Source organism: Mizuhopecten yessoensis, unplaced genomic scaffold (genome assembly GCF_002113885.1).
Source record: "Mizuhopecten yessoensis strain PY_sf001 unplaced genomic scaffold, ASM211388v2 scaffold8989, whole genome shotgun sequence".
In the NCBI taxonomy this organism is placed as follows: domain Eukaryota; kingdom Metazoa; phylum Mollusca; class Bivalvia; order Pectinida; family Pectinidae; genus Mizuhopecten; species Mizuhopecten yessoensis.
Genome location: NW_018407823.1, coordinates 178,229 through 200,133, shown reverse-complemented (window position 1 = coordinate 200,133; position 21,905 = coordinate 178,229). Strand labels below are relative to the sequence as shown.

Here is a 21,905-nt window from a genome sequence, read left to right as displayed (position 1 = left end):
GGGGGGGGGGGGGGGGGGGGGGGGGGGGTTGGCAGGACTACAGCTTTGTTAAATCATTTCTGAAAAGAAAACCGTACTTCACGGGACAGTAAAGAAGAAATAAATGAAATATAATTGACAACAGTGTTATGAGTGTAAAACATTTAGCTGAGCCAGACTGGGAATCAAACCCGAGACTTCAGAATGGCTCTAACCGATTGAGGTGTCTGATCAGTGGAGGTGTTCTGGCCCAACTGTGCTACAGTTATATCAAAACAGAAGTTAAGGGGAGGTACCAATAAAGGAAAAAGCACAATGCAGTGGGATAGGGATCCTTAAAGAAGTTAAGGGGAGGTTACTGTATATAGGAAAAAACACAATGCAGTGGGACAGGGATCCTTAAGGAAGTTAAGGCGAGGTTACTGTATATAGAGAAAAACAATGCAGTGGGACAGGGATCCTTAAGGAAGTTAAGGGGAGGTTACTGTATATAGGAAAAACCACAATGCAGTGGGACAGGGATCCTTAAGGAAGTTAAGGCGAGGTTACTGTATATAGAGAAAAACAATGCAGTGGGACAGGGATCCTTAAGGAAGTTAAGGGGAGGTTACTGTATATAGGAAAAACCACAATGCAGTGGGACAGGGATCCTTAAGGAAGTTAAGGCGAGGTTACTGTATATAGGAAAAAACACAATGCAGTGGGACAGGGATCCTTAAGGAAGTTAAGGGGAGGTTACTGTATATAGGAAAAAACACAATGCAGTGGGACAGGGATCCTTAAGGAAGTTAAGGGGAGGTTACTGTATATAGGAAAAAACACAATGCAGTGGGACAGGGATCCTTAAGGAAGTTAAGGGGAGGTTACTGTATATAGGAAAAAACACAATGCAGTGGGACAGGGATCCTTAAGGAAGTTAAGGGGAGGTTACTGTATATAGGAAAAAACACAATGCAGTGGGACAGGGATCCTTAAGGAAGTTAAGGGGAGGTTACTGTATATAGGAAAAAACACAATGCAGTGGGACAGGGATCCTTAAGGAAGTTAAGGGGAGGTTACTGTATATAGGAAAAAACACAATGCAGTGGGACAGGGATCCTTAAGGAAGTTAAGGGGAGGTTACTGTATATAGGAAAAAACACAATGCAGTGGGACAGGGATCCTTAAGGAAGTTAAGGGGAGGTTACTGTATATAGGAAAAAACACAATGCAGTGGGACAGGGATCCTTAAGGAAGTTAAGGGGAGGTTACTGTATATAGGAAAAAACACAATGCAGTGGGACAGGGATCCTTAAGGAAGTTAAGGGGAGGTTACTGTATATAGGAAAAACCACAATGCAGTGGGACAGGGATCCTTAAAGAAGTTAAGGGGAGGTTACTGTATATAGGAAAAAACACAATGCAGTGGGACAGGGATCCTTAAGGAAGTTAAGGGGAGGTTACTGTATATAGAAAAAACACAATGCAGTGGGACAGCTGATTCTTAAATTTTCATTTGTTTTCAGTGTTAAAATTCTCATTTATTTCCAGTATTTTTTCCTCTTTGATTTTACAGCAGCCTGCTTCTACATGAATTGGAAAATATAGGGCCTGTATCACTCACCTGTATAAAACTAGACAACAAGAGGCCCATAGGGCCTGTATCGCTCACCTGTATAAAACTAGACAACAAGAGGCCCATAGGGCCTGTATCGCTCACCTGTATAAAACTAGACAACAAGAGGCCCATAGGGCCTGTATCGCTCACCTGTATAAAACTAGACAACAAGAGGCCCATAGGGCCTGTATCGCTCACCTGTATAAAACTAGACAACAAGAGGCCCATAGGGCCTGTATCGCTCACCTGTATAAAACTAGACAACAAGAGGCCCATAGGGCCTGTATCGCTCACCTGGATAACTTAGCAATCATGGCAGAATATTCTCCAAATGAGATCCATGGGAATATGCCAGACCCCAAGGCCAATCCTTGTAGCATATATATCTGTATTTTTCATGCCCAGCAATTTTATGTATGGTTATGGGGTGGGGATCTAAACTGTTTCCAATCTGTGACTCAGAAACTAGGTCCCTATATATGGTTGAGGCCAGACCCCAGGATCAATTCTAATATCATGACTGCATTTGTCTCTTTTTGCCCAGCATTTGTATATATAGTTTTGGGGTGGGGATCTCAACCATTTCAAAGTTATGACCCAGGGGTTAAGTCTGCAAGGGTGGGGCAAACCCTGGGATCAATTCTAATATCATGACTGCATTTGTCTCTTTATGCCCAACAATTGTATATATAGTTTTGGGGTGGGGATCTTAACCATTTCAAAGTTATGACCCAGGCGTTAAGTCTCCTAGGGTGGGGCAGTCACCAAGGCCATCCTGGAAGCATATGTGCGTTCATCTTTTTATACTCAGCAATTGTCTATATGGTTATATGAATGCTTCCGACCAAATATGATCGATATCCAGTGCTGGTTCTACAGAAGAAGTCGTTTATAGCAATCTAGCAAAATTGCCCCCTTTTGGCCCCGCCCTCAGCCCTCTGGGGGTCAGCCCCACCATTTGTACAATTTTGAATCCCTGCATCCCATATATGCTTTTGATTAAATATGATTGANCGCTTAAAGCAATATAGCCAAATAACCCTTTTTGGCCCCACCCCTCAGCCCCCTGGGGGGTCAGCCCAACCATTTGTACAATTTTGAATCTCCACAACCTAGGGATGCTTCCAGTCTAATATGGTTGATATCCATCACTTAGTTCCAGGGAAGAAATCGCTTAAAGCAATATAGCCAAATAACCCTTTTTGGCCCCACCCCTCAGCCCCCTGGGGGGTCAGCCCAACCATTTGTACAATTTTGAATCTCCACAACCTAGGGATGCTTCCAGTCTAATATGGTTGATATTCATCACTTAGTTCCAGAGAGGAAGTCGCTGAAAGCAGTTTAGCCAAATTGCCCCCTTTTTGCCCCGCCCCTCAGCCCCCTGGGGGGTCAGCCCCACCATTTGTACAATTTTAAATCCCCTCCACCTAGGGATGCTTCCAGTCAAATTTAGTTAAATTCCAATCAGTGGTTAAGAAGAAGAAGTCGTTTAAAGAAATTGTTGACGGATGGACGACAGACGACGGATGGACGACGGACGACGGACGGACGGACAACGGACGCAACGGTATGGCATAAGCTCACCTTGGTCCTTTGGACCAGGTGAGCTAAAAAACAATCACTGATTTCTCTCTTTACCTCCAATAACTGTGCCACTAATCGTGAAGAACATCTCCAGGTATTTGCCGAACCGACTGGAGTTGTCGTTGATGACCGTCTTGGCGTTACCGAATGCCTCCATTAGAGGGTTCACCTGTAGAATTCGCTCCTCAAGTGTTCTGTTACCAGCCTGTCAACAATTCTTATAGTCAGAACTACAGCCTGACACAGTCAACAGTTCTTATAGTCAGAACTACAGCCTGCCACAGTCAACAATGCTTATAGTCAGAACTACAGCCTGCCACAGTCAACAGTTCTTATAGTCAGAACTACAGCCTGACACAGTCAAAAATTCTTATAGTCAGAACTACAGCCTGCCACAGTAAACAATTCTTATAGTCAGAACTACAGCCTGCCACAGTAAACAATTCTTATAGTCAGAACTACAGCCTGCCACTGTCAACAATTCTTATAGTCAGAACTACAGCCTGGCACAGTCAACAATTCTTATAGTCAGAACTACAGCCCGCCACAGTCAACAATTCTTATAGTCAGAACTACAGTCTTACACAGTCGGCGTTACCGAATGCCTCCATTAGAGGGTTCACCTGTAGAATTCGCTCCTCAAGGGTTCTGTTACCAGCCTGTCAACAATTCTTATAGTCAGAACTACAGCCTGGCACAGTCAACAATTCTTATAGTCAGAACTACAGTCTGACACAGTCAACAATTCTTATAGTCAGAACTACAGCCCGACACAGTCAACAATTCTTATAGTCAGAACTACGGCCTGCCACAGTCAACAATTCTTATAGTCAGAACTATAGCCTGCCACAGTCAACAATTCTTATAGTCAGAACTATAGCCTGCCACAGTCAACAATTCTTATAGTCAGAACTACAGACTGACACAGTCAACAATTCTTATAGTCAGAACTCCAGCCTGCCACAGTCAACAATTCTTATAGTCAGAACTACAGGCTGACACAGTCAACAATTCTTATAGTCAGAACTCCAGCCTGACACAGTCAACAATTCTTATAGTCAGAACTACAGACTGACACAGTCAACAATTCTTATAGTCAGAACTCCAGCCTGCCACAGTCAACAATTCTTATAGTCAGAACGACAGCCTGCCACAGTCAACAAGTCTTATAGTCAGAACTACAGCCTGACACAGTCAACAATTCTTATCGTCAGAACTACAGCCTGACACAGTCAACAATTCCTATAGTCAGAACTACAGCCTGCCACAGTCAAAAATTCTTATAGTCAGAACTACAGCCTGCCACAGTAAACAATTCTTATAGTCAGAACTACAGCCTGCCACAGTAAACAATTCTTATAGTCAGAACTACAGCCTGCCACAGTAAACAATTCTTATAGTCAGAACTACAGCCTGCCACAGTAAACAATTCTTATAGTCAGAACTACAGCCCGCCACAGTCAACAATTCTTATAGTCAGAACTACAGCCCGACACAGTCAACAATTCTTATAGTCAGAACTACGGCCTGCCACAGTCAACAATTCTTTTGTCAGAACTACAGCCTGACACATTCAACAATTCTTATAGTCAGAACTACAGCCTGCCACACTCAACAATTCTTATAGTCAGAACTACAGCCTGACCCAGTCAACAATTCTTATAGTCAGAACTACAGGCTGACACAGTCAACAATTCTTATAGTCAGAACTCCAGCCTGCCACAGTCAACAATTCTTATAGTCAGAACTACAGCCCGACACAGTCAACAATTCTTATAGTCAGAACTACAGCCCGACACAGTCAACAATTCTTATAGTCAGAACTACGGCCTGCCACAGTCAACAATTCTTTTGTCAGAACTACAGCCTGACACAGTCAACAATTCCTATAGTCAGAACTACAGCCTGCCACAGTCAAAAATTCTTATAGTCAGAACTACAGCCTGACACAGGCAACAATTCTTATAGTCAGAACTACAGCCTGCCAGTCAACAATTCTTATAGTCAGAACTACAGCCCGACACAGTCAACAATTCTTATAGTCAGAACTACGGCCTGCCACAGTCAACAATTCTTATAGTCAGAACGACAGCCTGACACAGTCAACAATTCTTATAGTCAGAACTACAGACTGACACAGTCAACAATTCTTATAGTCAGAACTACGGCCTGCCACAGTCAACAATTCTTATAGTCAGAACTATAGCCTGCCACAGTCAACAATTCTTATAGTCAGAACTATAGTCTGACACAGTCAACAATTCTTATAGTCAGACCTACAGCCTGCCACAGTCAACAATTCTTATAGTCAGAACTACAGACTGACACAGTCAACAATTCTTATAGTCAGAACTACGGCCTGCCACAGTCAACAATTCTTATAGTCAGAACTACAGCCCGACACAGTCAACAATTCTTATAGTCAGAACTACGGCCTGCCACAGTCAACAATTCTTATAGTCAGAACGACAGTCTGACACAGTCAACAATTCTTATAGTCAGAACTCCAGCCTGCCACAGTCAACAATTCTTATAGTCAGAACTATAGTCAGAACTACAGCCTGACACAGTCAACAATTCCTATAGTCAGAACTACAGCCTGCCACAGTCAAAAATTCTTATAGTCAGAACTACAGCCTGACACAGTCAAAAATTCTTATAGTCAGAACTACAGCCTGCCACAGTCAACAATTCTTTTAGTCAGAACTACAGCCTGACACAGTCAACAATTCTTATAGTCAGAACTACAGCCTGACACAGTCAACAATTCTTATAGTCAGAACTACAGCCTGCCACAGACAACAATTCTTATAGTCAGAACTACAGCCTGTCACAGTCAACAATTCTTATCACTACAGGCACCAATATAAAGCAAATGAGATCCAACATTCATGTAAGTTCAAAAGGTTCAATAGCCTTTCATGGATTCCTAATAGAATTCAGTCCAGCACAAATTGTAATCAAAATTCAAAGTAAAGATGACAGGAAAACATCTACTTGAAAGTAATCAGCAATATTTATTACAATGTTGACATGTTTCGAAACACAGGAGTTCCATCATCAGAACCAGAACCAGAATCTGATGACAGCACACCTAGTGTTACGAAACATGTCAACGTGGTAATATATATTGCCGATTACCTTCAAGTAGATATTGACCTGTCATCTTTACTTTGAATTACAGACAACAAACCTTAAAGAATACTGACAAACCTGCACATGTGATCACATGATATTTTTCCAGTAGCATGCTAACGAATATTGCTGGCCTTGTTCCAAGGTCACAGGGGTCAAATGCATTAAAATGTTGAAATGACTTCTTCACAATAACCAGAACACTCAGGAAAATCCTATTATGCTAGTAGCATGCTGGGATGAAGGGCTGCTAACTTTGTAAAAATGAATTTCAATATCACTTTTCGTTTTTTAGCTTACCTATTCCTTTTTAAATCAGCAACCATTCATCAAATCTATTTATAAAACCAATCTTTCCTGAGCGGCAGTAAAATGCTGCCACAAGAGACCAAGCCACAGTGAAATGAATTTCCTGTCATGCATCTGTTACACTCCCATCTGGAGAACGATTTCAGTCACTTACTACAGCAAAACCTCATCCCATTACCATTCAGGAAGTTCATTGTAAACACACCATGTTTTGAGTACTGACCTTGTAAACACGCCATGTTTTGAGTACTGATCTTGTAAACACGCCATGTTTTGAGTACTGACCTTGTAAACACACCATGTTTTGAGTATAGTGACCTTGTAAACACGCCATGTTTTGAGTACTGACCTTGTAAACACACCATGTTTTGAGTATAGTGACCTTGTAAACACGCCATGCTTGGGTACTGACCTTGTAAACACACCATGTTTTGAGTACTGACCTTGTAAACACACCATGTTTGAGTACTGACCTTGCCAAGCTGGGTCAGCTGCTGTACCATGAGGTTGGCACTCTCTGTCTTCCCCGCTCCAGATTCTCCACTGATCACAATGCACTGCAAGGTAGAAAACATATTAGAAGGTTTCTGATGGCTTTTCTCCACGTCACTGACAATGTAAATGTGATAAAAAACAATTTCCGAAGCATTGAATACCCAAATAATTCCTATTCTCACCATCTACCTCAAGGGAGACAACTGATCTGATGTAACCACCTCAAGGGAGACAACTGATCTGGTGTAACCACCTCAAGAAAGACAAATAACCTGGTGCATCTACCTCAAGGGAGACAACTGATCTGGTGTAACCACCTCAAGGGAGACAACTGATCTGGTGTAACCACCTCAAGAGAGACAACTGATCTGGTGTAACCACCTCAAGGGTGACAACTAATCTGGTGCATATTCCTCAAGAAAGACAAATAACCTGGTGCATCTACCTCAAGGAAGACAACTGATCTGGTGTAACCACCTCAAGGGAGACAACTGATCTGGTGCATCTACCTCAAGGGAGACAACTGATCTGGTGCATCTTTCTCCACGTCACTGACAATGTAAATGTGATAAAAAACAATTTCCGAAGCATTGTATACCCAAATAATTCCTATTCTCACCATCTACCTCAAGGGAGACAACTGATCTGATGTAACCACCTCAAGGGAGACAACTGATCTGGTGTAACCACCTCAAGAAAGACAAATAACCTGGTGCATCTACCTCAAGGGAGACAACTGATCTGGTGTAACCACCTCAAGGGAGACAACTGATCTGGTGTAACCACCTCAAGAGAGACAACTGATCTGGTGTAACCACCTCAAGGGTGACAACTAATCTGGTGCATATTCCTCAAGAAAGACAAATAACCTGGTGCATCTACCTCAAGGAAGACAACTGATCTGGTGTAACCACCTCAAGGGAGACAACTGATCTGGTGCATCTACCTCAAGGGAGACAACTGATCTGGTGCATCTACCTCAAGGAAGACAATTGATCTGGTGTAACCATCTCAAGGGTGACAACTGATCTGGTGTAACCACCTCAAGGGAGACAACTGATCTGGTGCATCTACCTCAAGGAAGACAACTGATCTGGTGTAACCATCTCAAGGGAGACAACTGATCTGGTGCATTTGTATACATTGATTAATGGCTATATGAACTTCCTGAAAGTTACAATTCAAAAAAAACACTTTCTTCTGTTCTTACCATGAAAGTGTAACATCACAGGGGAGATAACTGACCTGGTGCTTTTTGTAGTGCATCATCATTTGATACGATTGGTCAGCTACAGCGTATATGTGGGGAGGATTAGCATCTTTGGCCGCATTCATGTACATTTTGGAATACTGAAATAAAAAAAGGAATGGATCACTATACACAAAAGAGTTCTCTTCATATAACATAGGAATCGGAGACTTAAGTGACACGTTAATGGTTGAACATTTTATGTTATGAAACCCTGCAAATTATGAATGAAGCTTCAAAGTACATTACATTAAACAGAATGTTTTAGTCGTGAGAAGTTGGAACTGGTCAGCTGACTTAAATAGCATTTCCAATTATATTATTGCATGTACAGGTCTAATCATTTCTGGAAAAAAACTTTGAACAGTTCAGGATGAAAGTCTGCAAACAATGCTGATGATCACCTACATACACAAGTTCCAGGTCTTACATCCTCTGACCTTATTTGGAAACAGTAATGATATACAACACTGATGAAGTACAGTACCTGGTTACCCATACGCTAATATACAATTTAGTGAACATCATAAGAGAAAACCTAGCTTTCACTGGCTGTAATTGGATCCAACTTGCAACCCTGAAATGAGACGTTCCAGATAAACCCTTCAGCAGTTTAATAACTGCCCAGCTGGCTAAATGTAATGGACTATATTTCTTCTACAACTGACCAATGTAGGTTAAAATCCCTTCACCAGTACTAAAGGAGTAGGTTTCCCTTATTGAGCCTCAGCCCTCTACCCTAAGGGGGATACATCCTCCAGTAATTGATACATTGTTGAGTCCCCTTAACTCAGTAATGCTCCCCAATAGATTTGGTCAAAATCCATTCAGCCCTTGTGCTTAGGAAGACTTTTTAAGACAGTTTCCTTAAAACTACCTCATCATTGTAGATGTTTATGGGCTGAAACGGATTCACTGCCAACAGGATGTCCCCGATGTAGGTGTAGATTTCCTCATCTTTATAGCGACTTCGCAACTGAGATACAATCACTCCCTGTAAACAGATAACATAAAAACAATCACTCCCTGTAAACAAATCACATACAACAATCACTCCCTGTAAACAAACAACATAAAACAATCACTCACTGTAAACAGATCACATACAACAATCACTCCCTGTAAAAAGATCACATACAACAATCACTCCCTGTAAACAAACTACATAAAACAATCACTCCCTGTAAACAGATCACAGACAACAATCACTCTGTGTAAAAAGATCACATACAACAATCACTCCCTGTAAACAGACAACATACAACAATCACTCCCTGTAAACAGACAACATATAACAATCACTCCCTGTAAACAGATCACATACACCAATCACTCCCTATAAACAGACAACATACAATAATCACTCCCTGTAAACAGACAACATATAACAATCACTCCCTGTAAACAGATCACATACAACAATCACTCCCTGTAAACAGACAACATAAAACAATCACTCCCTGTAAACAGATCACATACAACAATCACTCCCTGTAAACAGATCACATACAACAATCACTCCCTGTAAACAAACTACATAAAACAATCACTCCCTGTAACAGATCACAGACAACAATCACTCCGTGTACAAAGATCACATACAACAAGCACTCCCTGTAAACAGACAACATACAACAATCACTCCCTGTAAACAGACAACATATAACAATCACTCCCTGTAAACAGATCACATACACCAATAACTCCCTGTAAACAGATCACATACAACAATCACTCCCTGTAAACAGATCACAAACAACAATCACTCCCTGTAAACAGACAACATAAAACAATCACTCCCTGTAAACAGATCACATACAACAAACAATTTGTTTTACATCAAGAAACAAACTAAAGCCTAACATTATATCACCGACCTCATCAAGGATCTCAAGTGTGGCCAGATCTTCCGTGGATTTCACTGTGTCCCCTCGTTTGGACTTCCGATGGGACTTTGGGCGTCCCTTCTTGACTGTGACATCAGGTTGGTGTACAGTCTGGTCCATACTGGATGTCAGGTCATGAAGCTTCCTCTGATACTAAAACAAACAGAAAAGACTCGCACAACTAAATCAGCCAATCAGCAAATGTTTCATACAATTGCAATCCCTACCTTAAAAGATTTTGTATTGAAGGAAATTTTCAGATATCTAACTTTGGAAAAATGTCTAGCTTTAGTAGATTTTAACACATGAAGGCGGATTCATATGGGGTAAAAAGTCAGGGTGTGTTCCTGTCCCTTTTCACCATGCAGTTAGGCTTGTGAACTACTGGTTGTCAAAAGCAGAGTTTCAAAGTTATTCGCAGTTATCCTGCCACTTTTTTGAATATTAATGAGGTTGACGTCAGCGTGTGTTGACTGTGAAAAACTTTGAAACTCTGAAATGGCGTATTTTTGGAGGAAACAAAGTTTATGCCATCGGAAGGAGAATACATTTTGTGTGCATGTAGGTTTTTAAAAGAAAAAAAATCCAACTTTCTAACAGTACTGAGCATTTTCCTAGAAAATATTGTTTTTGATGCAAGAAAGTTAGGTGGGGTTGACATTTCGACATCAAGAGCTTTCCTCCATTCTCCTATATAGATCATTGGGGTGTCATTTTTACCGAAAGTATGTAGGTATTACGGTGTAAATTAATTGTTTACCCTATCAGAGTTAACTAACCCCATTAATTATCAGTAAATATGCACAAATCACTTCGGTTGGCAAACTTAGCATGAGTCAGATGTGCATACGGAATTTGGTTGAAATATCTGCACAATATCTACTGCAATTATCACACGAAAACCAAAGGGTGTCCGAGATGGGTGGAAAGACAGAAGAACACAAACATTGTTATCAAGTTTGAAGGAATTAGGCTAATATTTGCTAGAGTTATTAAGTGGAAACTGAAGATAATAACGTATTTCGTTAATCAAGGGGCCATAACTCTGCCAAATGGAATCTGATTATAGTGGTTGTCAAACTTGGCCGAGCCCTTAATGCGTTGAACCCTGTTACTAAGTTTGAAGACAATCGGATAATATTTGCGAGAGTAAATGAACAGAAACTGCAGTTAATGATGTTTTTCGTTATTCAAGGGGCCATTACTCCGCCAAATAAAGTCCGCTGAAGTGGTCATCGAACTTGGCTGAGTCCTTAAGCTATTTAACCCTGTTACCAATTTTGCAAAAAATTGGTTAACATTTGTTGCAGTTATTGCATGGAAACGAAGCGTGACAGACAGACAGACTGATCGACAGATGGACAGACTGACTGATCGACAGATGGACAGACTGATAGACAGACAGAAGGACACACCCAAATTAATATCCCCCTTTATGGTGAAAGCGGGGGATAAAAATCCTAATTGCTGAAATGATAAGGGGAAATAACCACAACAAGCCATCATAATTTTTCTATTTTCATCAGTATTGATATGAAAATCCTACTAACTGAAATGATAAGGGGGGATAACTCACAAGTCATCATAATTTCTAAAAAAAATCGATGCAATAAAAATGACAATGAAACTTATCTCTACTACTGAATATGAGACACAGGAGTAATATTGATATTTAAATGGTGGGCAACACAGATCACGATAAACGTAAAAAAAATAATCTGAGATTATGGCAGTTAAACTTACCACACTTGTTTCAGCTGCAACTTGCTGTATAAAAGGATGATTCAACAAGTCTCTAGCCTGAGGTCGCAGTTCAAAGTCCTTTATAAGGCACCTGTAACAAAAATCACAATTAACCCTTTCACCCCTATGTAACTTTAGTAGACTCTACCACGCATTAATATGGATGAGTCTATTATGGTGGTGAAAGGGTTAAGGACATATGCTACCTTAATTTCAATTACATGCCATGAAAAAGGAATTCTGAAAATAACCTTATAGGAAATGGTTTATGTACCTATACAATGACAGGAATTATTGGTGTTTCTGATTTTGATGGACACAAAAATTCATACATTGATGAGAATAAAAAAAAATCCTGGTTATGGATAAAATTCTGACTAAAAGGAAATATAACTCCTACAAATTAAAGATACAATGAATTTCACAGTATAATTTTTAAGTGACTTTGTTTTTCTTTTAGAAGCAGTGAAATAATAACTTTTATATTTATTTCACTGAAAGATACATATACAGCTAGCACTGGATAAAGACCAGCAGTAGCTTATCATAATATATGACAAAATACTAAATAGGCCCAAACTAATCAGATCTGCTATTACATATTTGTGATATCTGAATGTTTGATGTATAGTAAAACCTTCTCAGCAAACCTACAACCTCTCTTCTTAGTTTTAAGACAAATTTTCCTGCCGTTGTCTGTGATTTTGTTCAAGAACAAGAGGCCCAGAGGACCTGTATAATTCATCTGGATAGATAGACAATCATGGTTCATATTCTCATTAAAACCAGAGATAAAGCTCCCAGGGGTGGGACAGACCCTGGAAAAATCCAGGTAGCATCTCTGTATTAGATTTCTCATGCCCTGCAATTACATATATGGTTATGGGTCGTATCTAAACTGTTGACGGCGGTACCAATTTAAGTCATCAAGTATGGGTTGAATATATGGTTAAAGGGTGGGAATCTCAACCATTTCCAAGTAATAACCTCTTTTTAGGCCATCCCCTTAGGTGAGGCTGTCAGTCCTTTGATTAGTTAATTTTAAATCCTAAAACTGAGGACATTTCCTAATATGATTGATATTCCATCACAAAATTGACGAGGATCTCCAAATTATCCCTTTGGTACAGCCTCTCAGCCCTGTGGGGTTTCAGTCCCTCCTGTACACTGTTAAATCCCTACCACATGAGAATGATTCCAACCAGATATTGTTGCTATTTACCAACATCTTAGAATGACGCCAGCAGTGAAAGTCCAATAAGAGGTTCTGAAGAAGTTATTTGAAGAAATTCTTGACGAACGACGGTCGGATGACAGATGCATATCATAAGTTCATTAGGTGAGTTAATTATATGTTATCTAATTATTGAACATGCAAATCCTGCCAAGAATTCTGGGAAATATCAAAGGAATGCCGCATTCTATAATGACAGATCAATAGGAATGCCTCATTTTATAATGACAGATCAATAGGAATGCCTCATTCTATAATGACAGATCAATAGAATAAACAGATCTATAACGAGGCAGGCCATGCGTGTGATGACTGCAGTTTACTTCATCAGTAAAGCCGATTACAAAAGAAGCTCATCACCATGGATACTTAAATGGGTTTACGTTGGTTCCCTCAGCAAGTCTCCCCAATATTGAGGAGAAATCACCTGAATTTAGTCTTCTTAGTCTGACCTCAATAAAGCGAATTCATCTGTGTATATTCACATTTCAACTGTGTATATTTACATTTCAACTGCAAGTCCATACAAAAACACTACCAGAAGAAATTGAATTCAAATGGATTTGAGTCTGTGTCGTTTTGATGCTTCTCCTTCCCTTTTTTGTAATGTGTAATAGAAAGCAAACGTTCAAGTGATGTTTTGGCTGTTTCGGGGAATGTCATTTGCACTAATGATAAAGATACTTAAATATATCAAATATTACCACAGAAAACGGAATGCTTATGCTTAGATCTATCATAATTATAAATTGAGAAGCTGAGGGCCTTTTTCTAAACAGTCATGGTCCAATAATTGCGGTTATCAAACTTGTCCGAGCTAGCATGGCAATGCACCTTACTATGAGGTTTGAATTGATCAATTGAAAACTTTTTGGCAATTGAATAAAGGGCCATAACTCTGTACATTACGTTCCGATTATTACGGTTATCAAACTTGTCTGAGCTATCATAGTAATGAACCTTCTAATGAAGTTTGAATTTAATCTGTAGTATAGTACTTGAGATATCGAGCTGACACCGTTCACGCTCGTCCCCATAACATAATACGTCCCGTCATTCGACGGGCGTATAAAAAGTCAGAAGGTGTTAATGAGCTGACCGATTGACACACAGGTTATACCAACACTTCCGTCATTAAATGGTAATCAATCAACAAGGGCAACTGTAGTCAACTCACTGTGAAACGAAGTCGTTGAACTCATCTGACCACTGGGCAGGCTTGGTCAAAGTTGGCGTTGGATTTCTGAAACAAGACAGATATTAATACGTAAGACAGATCCTAAGTTACGTTTTGTAATCCCTAAGTTTTTGTTAATATTCAAATATAATCTAATTAACAACAATCTATCATGTCAACAAAAAATATATCTTCTATTTCAAATAAAAAAATAAAAAAATGTATGTCCTATTTACAGATATGATCATTTAAGGACGTGCCAGGTTTTGGTGGTGGTGGAAAGCCGGAGTACCTGAAGAAAGACTTTCAACCTGCTGACAGTACCTGGTGACAGCTGCCCCTTGTAGTGGTTGTAGACGGTCAGATGCCTTAACATTTGGCCTACGCGTCCCTTCTATTTCAAAGAGGCATTTCAAAAATTTAGAGGGACTTTAAATCCTTACATGTATTTCTTGTTATATCACATCGACAAGAGTACTGTAAACATCAGCATTGCCCACAATATATTGGTGAAAAGGAAATACTTGTCACTGATCTCTATAGGATATTGTTTTAATCACTTCTTTGTAAATGATTTTGATATTTAAACTGCATGGTTTATATAAAAATAATTTTTTTTTTTTCAAAGTGCATCATTTTATAGGCAGAATCTTTCTGATGCATTGTGCTATAAGTGGTAGCTTTTCAGTTTCGAATGTGCCAGAGGAATAAGACAAGGCATTAACTATGGTAAAACTAGTATACTGTTCATCAAGGGCCCGCCATGTACCGGACTGTACTGTTCTATTTTTAGCAACAGTGACCTTGACCTGAAAAACTTTTTAAATTTCTACTGCACATATCGGTATACAGAAACAAAAGTTTGGGCAAACAGACAGAAAGAATTTAAATACAGATGGACGGACTGAGGGCCATCGTTATAATTATAAGGTACCGCAACTCCTATGAGTGCATGGCTCAATAAAACACAGCATTCCCTTGTAATGATAAACAAGTCTTTCTTTTCATCATACACCCCGACAGACCAAAGATTTGATATAAGACATTGGCACTACAGATGTTAACACGGTGTAAACAGATGGACAGCTTGATAAACGATAACTAAGTTCCTAATATTTTCTCAAAATATTTTCCCCTATTTAAACACTAACCTTGGAATTTTGAACAGTGCTCTCATTGGATGAAGGTCAGCCAATGGGGGCTCTCCATCTGCCAGCTCAATGGCTGTGATTCCCAAAGACCAGATATCACATCGCAGGTCATAGTTGTACTCCAGTTGTCGTTCACAGGCTATAACCTGTAACACATGTAAAAAGAATCCCATTTAATTTTCACTCACCGCAACCTATAATGCAGATAAAATGAATAAAAATATCTAATGCTCACGTTAGTATAACCTGTAATGCAGATAAAATGTAAACATCATATTAGTCTCACTCACTGTAACCTGCAATGCAGGTAAAAAGAAATACCATATTAGTCTCACTCACTTATATATTATAACTAAAGGTTTGTTATTGTGAACAAAGACACCCTCACTCACTTATATATTATAACTAAAGGTTTGTTATTGTGAACAAAGACATCCTCACTCACTTATATATTATACCTAAAGGTTTGTTATTGTGAACAAAGACATCCTATGTCTTCCCTTATTAACCAATAGTCTCTCCCTTCCGTTGCAAGATTAAAATACTACGTCAAATAACTGAATATACAGTTAGGTATTAGAGAAATTGCCTACTAATAAATTATAAAATACATATTTGAGTTAGTGCAATTTGAAAGTCATGACATGGAAAGTCACAAAACCTTAAAAGCTCAAAAGTTAACAGCTGAAAAGTTTGCACTTATTTGCATGGGTACCTTGAGACAGTGACTTAATGGCAGTGCATTTCACTATCTTGGTGATACAAATATACTGCAAGATTCATTAAAAATATCTTCAATGGTTTAAAAGTTACAGACCAGACTAACCGTTACTGAAACGATTGTATTTATTTGACCTTTGACCTTGAAGACAAGATCACAGTGACATACTGACAGTGCATTGCACATCATCTTTAGGTGATGCAGGTATACTACAAGTTTCTTCATGATGTAATTAATGGTTTAAAAGTTAAAGCCCACACACGATTTTCTTAAAAAATCGCACTTATTTGAACTTTGACCCTGATTTCAAAGGAAATAATACTTGTGACTGTACATCATTTGTGGATGATGCAGGTTTATTGAGACACCTATAACGATTCAAAAGTTCGTATGTACACACAAACCAAAGTGTCCTGACTAACAAGGTTCTACTGTATACACACACCAAAGTGTCCAGACTAACAAGGTTCTACTGTACACACACACCAAAGTGTCCAGACTAACAAGGTTCTACTGTACAAACAAACCAAAGTGTCCAGACTAACAAGGTTCTACCATACACACAAACCAAAGTGTCCAGACTAACGAGGTTCGACCATACACACAAACCAAAGTGTCCTGACTAACAAGGTTCTACTGTACACACACACCAAAGTGTCCAGACTAACAAGGTTCTACTGTACACACAAACCAAAGTGTCCAGACTAACAAGGTTCTACTGTACACACAAACCAAAGTGTCCTGACTAACAAGGTTCCACAGTACACACAAACCAAAGTGTCCTGACTAACAAGGTTCTACCGTACACACAAACCAAAGTGTCCAGACTAACGAGGTTCTACCATACACACAAACCAAAGTGTCTAGAAGTGTCCAGACTAACAAGGTTCTACCATACACACAAACACAAGTGTCCAGACTAACAAGGTTCTACTTTACACACAAACCAAAGTGTCCAGACTAATTATAACAAAGTTCTACTGAACACACAAACCAAAGTGTCCAGACTAATTATAACAAAGTTCTACTGAACACACAAACCAAAGTGTCCAGACTAATTATAACAAAGTGCTACTGTACACACAAACCAAAGTGTCCACACTAACAAGGTTCTACTGTACACACAACCCAAAGTGTCCTGACTGACAAGGTTCTACTGTACACACAAACCAAAGAGTCCAGACTAACAAGGTTCTACCATACACACAAACCAAAGTGTCCAGACTAATTATAACAAAGTTCTACTGAACACACAAACCAAAGTGTCCAGACTAATTATAACAAAGTTCTACCGTACACACAAACCAAAGTGGCCAGACTAACAACTATCTGTAAGTGTGTAATCAAGGTTCTACTGTACACACAAACCAAATTGCCAGGCTAACAAGGTTCTACTGTACACACAAAACAAAGTGTCCAGACTAACAAGGTTCTAATGTACACACAAACCAAAGTGTCCAGACAAACAAGGTTCTACCATACACACAAACCAAATCGTCCAGACTGACAAGGTTCTACTGTACACCCAAACCAAAGTGTCCAGACTAACAAGGATCTACAATACACACAAACCAAAGAGTCCAGACTAACAAGGTTCTACCATACACACAAACACAAGTGTCCAGACTAACAAGGTTCTACTATACACAGAAACAAAAGTGTCCAGACTAACAAGGTTCTACCGTACACACAAACCAAAGTGTCAAGACTATCAAGGTTTTACTGTACACACAAACCAAAGTGTCCACTAACAAGGTTCTACTGTACACACAACCCAAAGTGTCCTGACTGACAAGGTTCTACTGTACACACAAACCAGAGTGTCCAGACTACACACAAACCAAAGTGTCCTGACTAACAAGGGTCTACTGTACACACAAACCAAAGTGTCAAGACTATCAAGGTTTTACTGTACACACAAACCAAAGTGTCCACACTAACAAGGTTCTACTGTACACACAACCCAAAGTGTCCTGACTGACAAGGTTCTACTGTACACACAAACCAGAGTGTCCAGACTACACACAAACCAAAGTGTCCTGACTAACAGGGTTCCACAGTACACACAAACCAAAGTGTCCTGACTAACAAGGGTCCACAGTACACACAAACCAAAGTGTCCTGACTAACAAGGGTCTACTGTACACACAAACCAAAGTGTCCAGACAAACAAGGTTCTACCATACACACAAACCAAAGAGTCCAGACTAACAAGGTTCTACCATACACACAAACACAAGTGTCCAGACTAACAAGGTTCTACTATACACAGAAACAAAAGTGTCCAGACTAACAAGGTTCTACTTTACACACAAACCAAAGTGTCCAGACTAATTATAACAAAGTTCTACTGAACACACAAACCAAAGTGTCCAGACTAATTATAACAAAGTTCTACTGAACACACAAACCAAAGTGTCCAGACTAATTATAACAAAGTGCTACTGTACACACAAACCAAAGTGTCCTGACTGACAAGGTTCTACTGTACACACAAACCAAATTGCCAGGCTAACAAGGTTCTACTGTACACACAAAACAAAGTGTCCAGACTAACAAGGTTCTAATGTACACACAAACCAAAGTGTCCAGACAAACAAGGTTCTACTGTACACACAAACCACAGTGTCCAGACTAACGAGGTTCTACCATACACACAAACCAAAGTGTCTAGAAGTGTCCAGACTAACAAGGTTCTACCATACACACAAACCAAAGTGTCCAGACTAATTATAACAAAGTTCTACTGAACACACAAACCAAAGTGTCCAGACTAATTATAACAAAGTGCTACTGTACACACAAACCAAAGTGTCCAGACAAACAAGGTTCTACTGTACACACAAACCAAAGTGTCCAGACAAACAAGGTTCTACTGTACACACAAACCACAGTGTCCAGACTAACGAGGTTCTACCATACACACAAACCAAAGTGTCTAGAAGTGTCCAGACTAACAAGGTTCTACCATACACACAAACACAAGTGTCCAGACTAACAAGGTTCTACTTTACACACAAACCAAAGTGTCCAGACTAATTATAACAAAGTTCTACTGTACACACAAACCAAAGTGTCTAGACGAACAAGGTTCTACTGTACACACAAACCACAGTGTCCAGACTAACGAGGTTCTACCATACACACAAACCAAAGTGTCTAGAAGTGTCCAGACTAACAAGGTTCTACCATACACACAAACCAAAGTGTCCAGACAAACAAGGTTCTACCATACACACAAACCAAAGTGTCCAGACTGACAAGGTTCTACTGTACACACAAACCAAAGCGTCCAGACTAACAAGGTTCTACCGTACACACAAACCAAAGTGTCCAGACTAACAACTATCTGTAAGTGTGTAATCAAATCCAGTGTGGGCTCAAACTTTGTAGCACAGATTTAATTATCTTATCAAAATTTGTACAACAATTAATCATGTGATAAAATATAAAGTACTAAAACAGGCGATCATAAATAAGTAATTTTAAAACCAAATTCAAACTAACTAATTAGCTAAATCAACGATTAATTTTCAAAAACAGTTTTCCTGAAGTTTGTAAACGATAAAACTTACACAATAGATATAGGCATATTTTATCGATTCCAACATCGAAATTGTTAGACATTAATTAATTGTAACAAGAAATCAATAATAATTACAGGATTACATTGCTTTATACTTAAGTAATCACTCACCTTAAAATAGAATATGTAATCAAATCCGGTAATGATTTGGTCGACTCCGTGTACACACAGAGCAAAAGAAACATGTCAGAATCTTGCCCTAAGCTGGTCAGTATAACAACATGAGGTTCACTGATGTTTTATCTGTACGAATTTTATTCTTTTCTGAATATTAATAAGTACACTTTAACATGTAACATCGGGATCTTGGTATTTGCCCCTAAAGTCATGTACAGGTTATACTGTTTTTATCTCCTTACGGTAAATGTTGTACAATTTTGATAAGAGTAAATGCTGTCAAGCTAAGTAATATGTAATCTACTGAGAATCTAGCAGACACAATCGTCTTTCATATAATTCTTCCTAGTTCTTGCATGCCACGCTGAATTGTCCTGAAGACTTATGACAAACGCAATCCCCGAGAATCTCCGAGATAAATTAGATTTCACAGTAAGGCTGGAATGGGTAGCCGAGTACCCGGTTAGGGTTCAGTTAGGAGTACGGGTAGCCTTGTACCCGGTTAGGGTTCGGTTACAAGTACTATCTGGTTAGCAAGTCTATGTACTCGAAAACCGTCAAAAATGCAGGTAAATATTTATTGGATTTTCTTGGTCAGAAATGTCGCATCTGACTGCTACCTCGAAAACACTTGTGATCAGTAAACTTGCTACATATTTGAGCACATGTTTACAATAAACTAACATGATACCGACTGACATTCTGTTGAACAATGTAACTTATCATTCACCGGCAGCCATCGTCTCTGCTCTGACCGGGAGTGATGCGCAGAAATAGATGTAGATAGCATCGGCAACACATGAGTGTAAAGTGAAACTACGAAAATTTCCCAGTCGGGAGGCTAGCGATGTGTAGCCAATTTATAACAATTTTGAGAATTGGCAACATTTTACAACTGTATATACAAGACATAAGTATCGAGTTATCTTTTTTTATCCATTTAGTGAAAAAACGTTTCTAACTATACCTGAGGCCATGCATATTCATGAAACCGTTCTCGTGCTCAAGAATGGATAAGGTACTCAAGGCTTTATTCTTACCGCTGGCTTAATATCATGCGACATGGTCAAAAAATCAAGTTTAAACATAGAAAAACGGAATTCAGCCCTAAGACTCTCCCAAATTCTTACAGATCGTTAACAAAATGTAATTTTTCATTAATTTATCACCTAAATAAGAAATTGGGCCTGAGCACAAAATCTGACTTTGATCACAAAATCTGACTTTGAGCACAAAATCTGACTTTGAGCATGAGAATGGTTTCATGACTACGAGCCCTGGGTATTTAGTATCCATCACATCATACTAATTCTGGGTATGCTTCTCTTTTACCTTTTAATCTTCTGATCAAACATAGATATAAATAATGATTCCCAACACTAGTTTAGCCTGTTCTCCCCTATGTAACTTTAGATGACTCTACCATGCATTGATCAGGATGAGTCTATTATTGTCTACAGTGCTGAAAGGGTTTAGTAAGGATCTATGTCAGGGTTTGGTTTGGTGAACTTGATGTAAGCTGTATTATACATTGGTTTGTATAAGACAGTTTACTATAGTGTGTATACACAGCTCAGTTTTAACTCATTCACCCCTGAAGATACATTTGAACTCCTCCAATTCAAAGGTTGGAATAGTTCATTATGAAATTTCAGGGGTGAATTAGTTAATAGTGTGTTCCATTTGACTACAACTGTAACACTTATTAACCTTAAGATGAAGTGGAAAGATTGAGTAAAGATTGAGACATTTCGGAATTCGTTCTTGACTCCGGTCACTTTAAGGTATTCAGTTACAATGTATGAGCTGTCAAGGAGAAATTTCATCCAAGTATGGCCACAAAACACAGTTACTACATAAATCTGGATATCCTTACAATATAACTACTGTCACACATACAAAACAATGTCCTAACAGAACCATGAATATTTCTGGTTTTGTT

General features: G+C 39.2%; 1 protein-coding gene across 10 annotated transcripts in view; it reads right to left on the bottom strand.

Annotated features, from left to right (window-relative positions):
* Positions 1–21,905, bottom strand: part of LOC110456976 (myosin-IIIb-like) — a 157,847-nt gene that overhangs the window by 84,390 nt on the left and 51,552 nt on the right. For all 10 annotated transcript variants that reach the window (XM_021508051.1, XM_021508052.1, XM_021508054.1 and 7 more), the window contains 8 exons: positions 15,540–15,685; positions 14,389–14,454; positions 11,978–12,068; positions 10,226–10,387; positions 9,226–9,342; positions 8,345–8,449; positions 7,078–7,161; positions 3,215–3,365 (listed from right to left, as the gene is read on the bottom strand). In XM_021508051.1, coding sequence (XP_021363726.1) covers positions 3,215–3,365; positions 7,078–7,161; positions 8,345–8,449; positions 9,226–9,342; positions 10,226–10,387; positions 11,978–12,068; positions 14,389–14,454; positions 15,540–15,685 — 922 coding nt within the window. The remainder of the gene's footprint in view (positions 1–3,214; positions 3,366–7,077; positions 7,162–8,344; positions 8,450–9,225; positions 9,343–10,225; positions 10,388–11,977; positions 12,069–14,388; positions 14,455–15,539; positions 15,686–21,905) is intronic.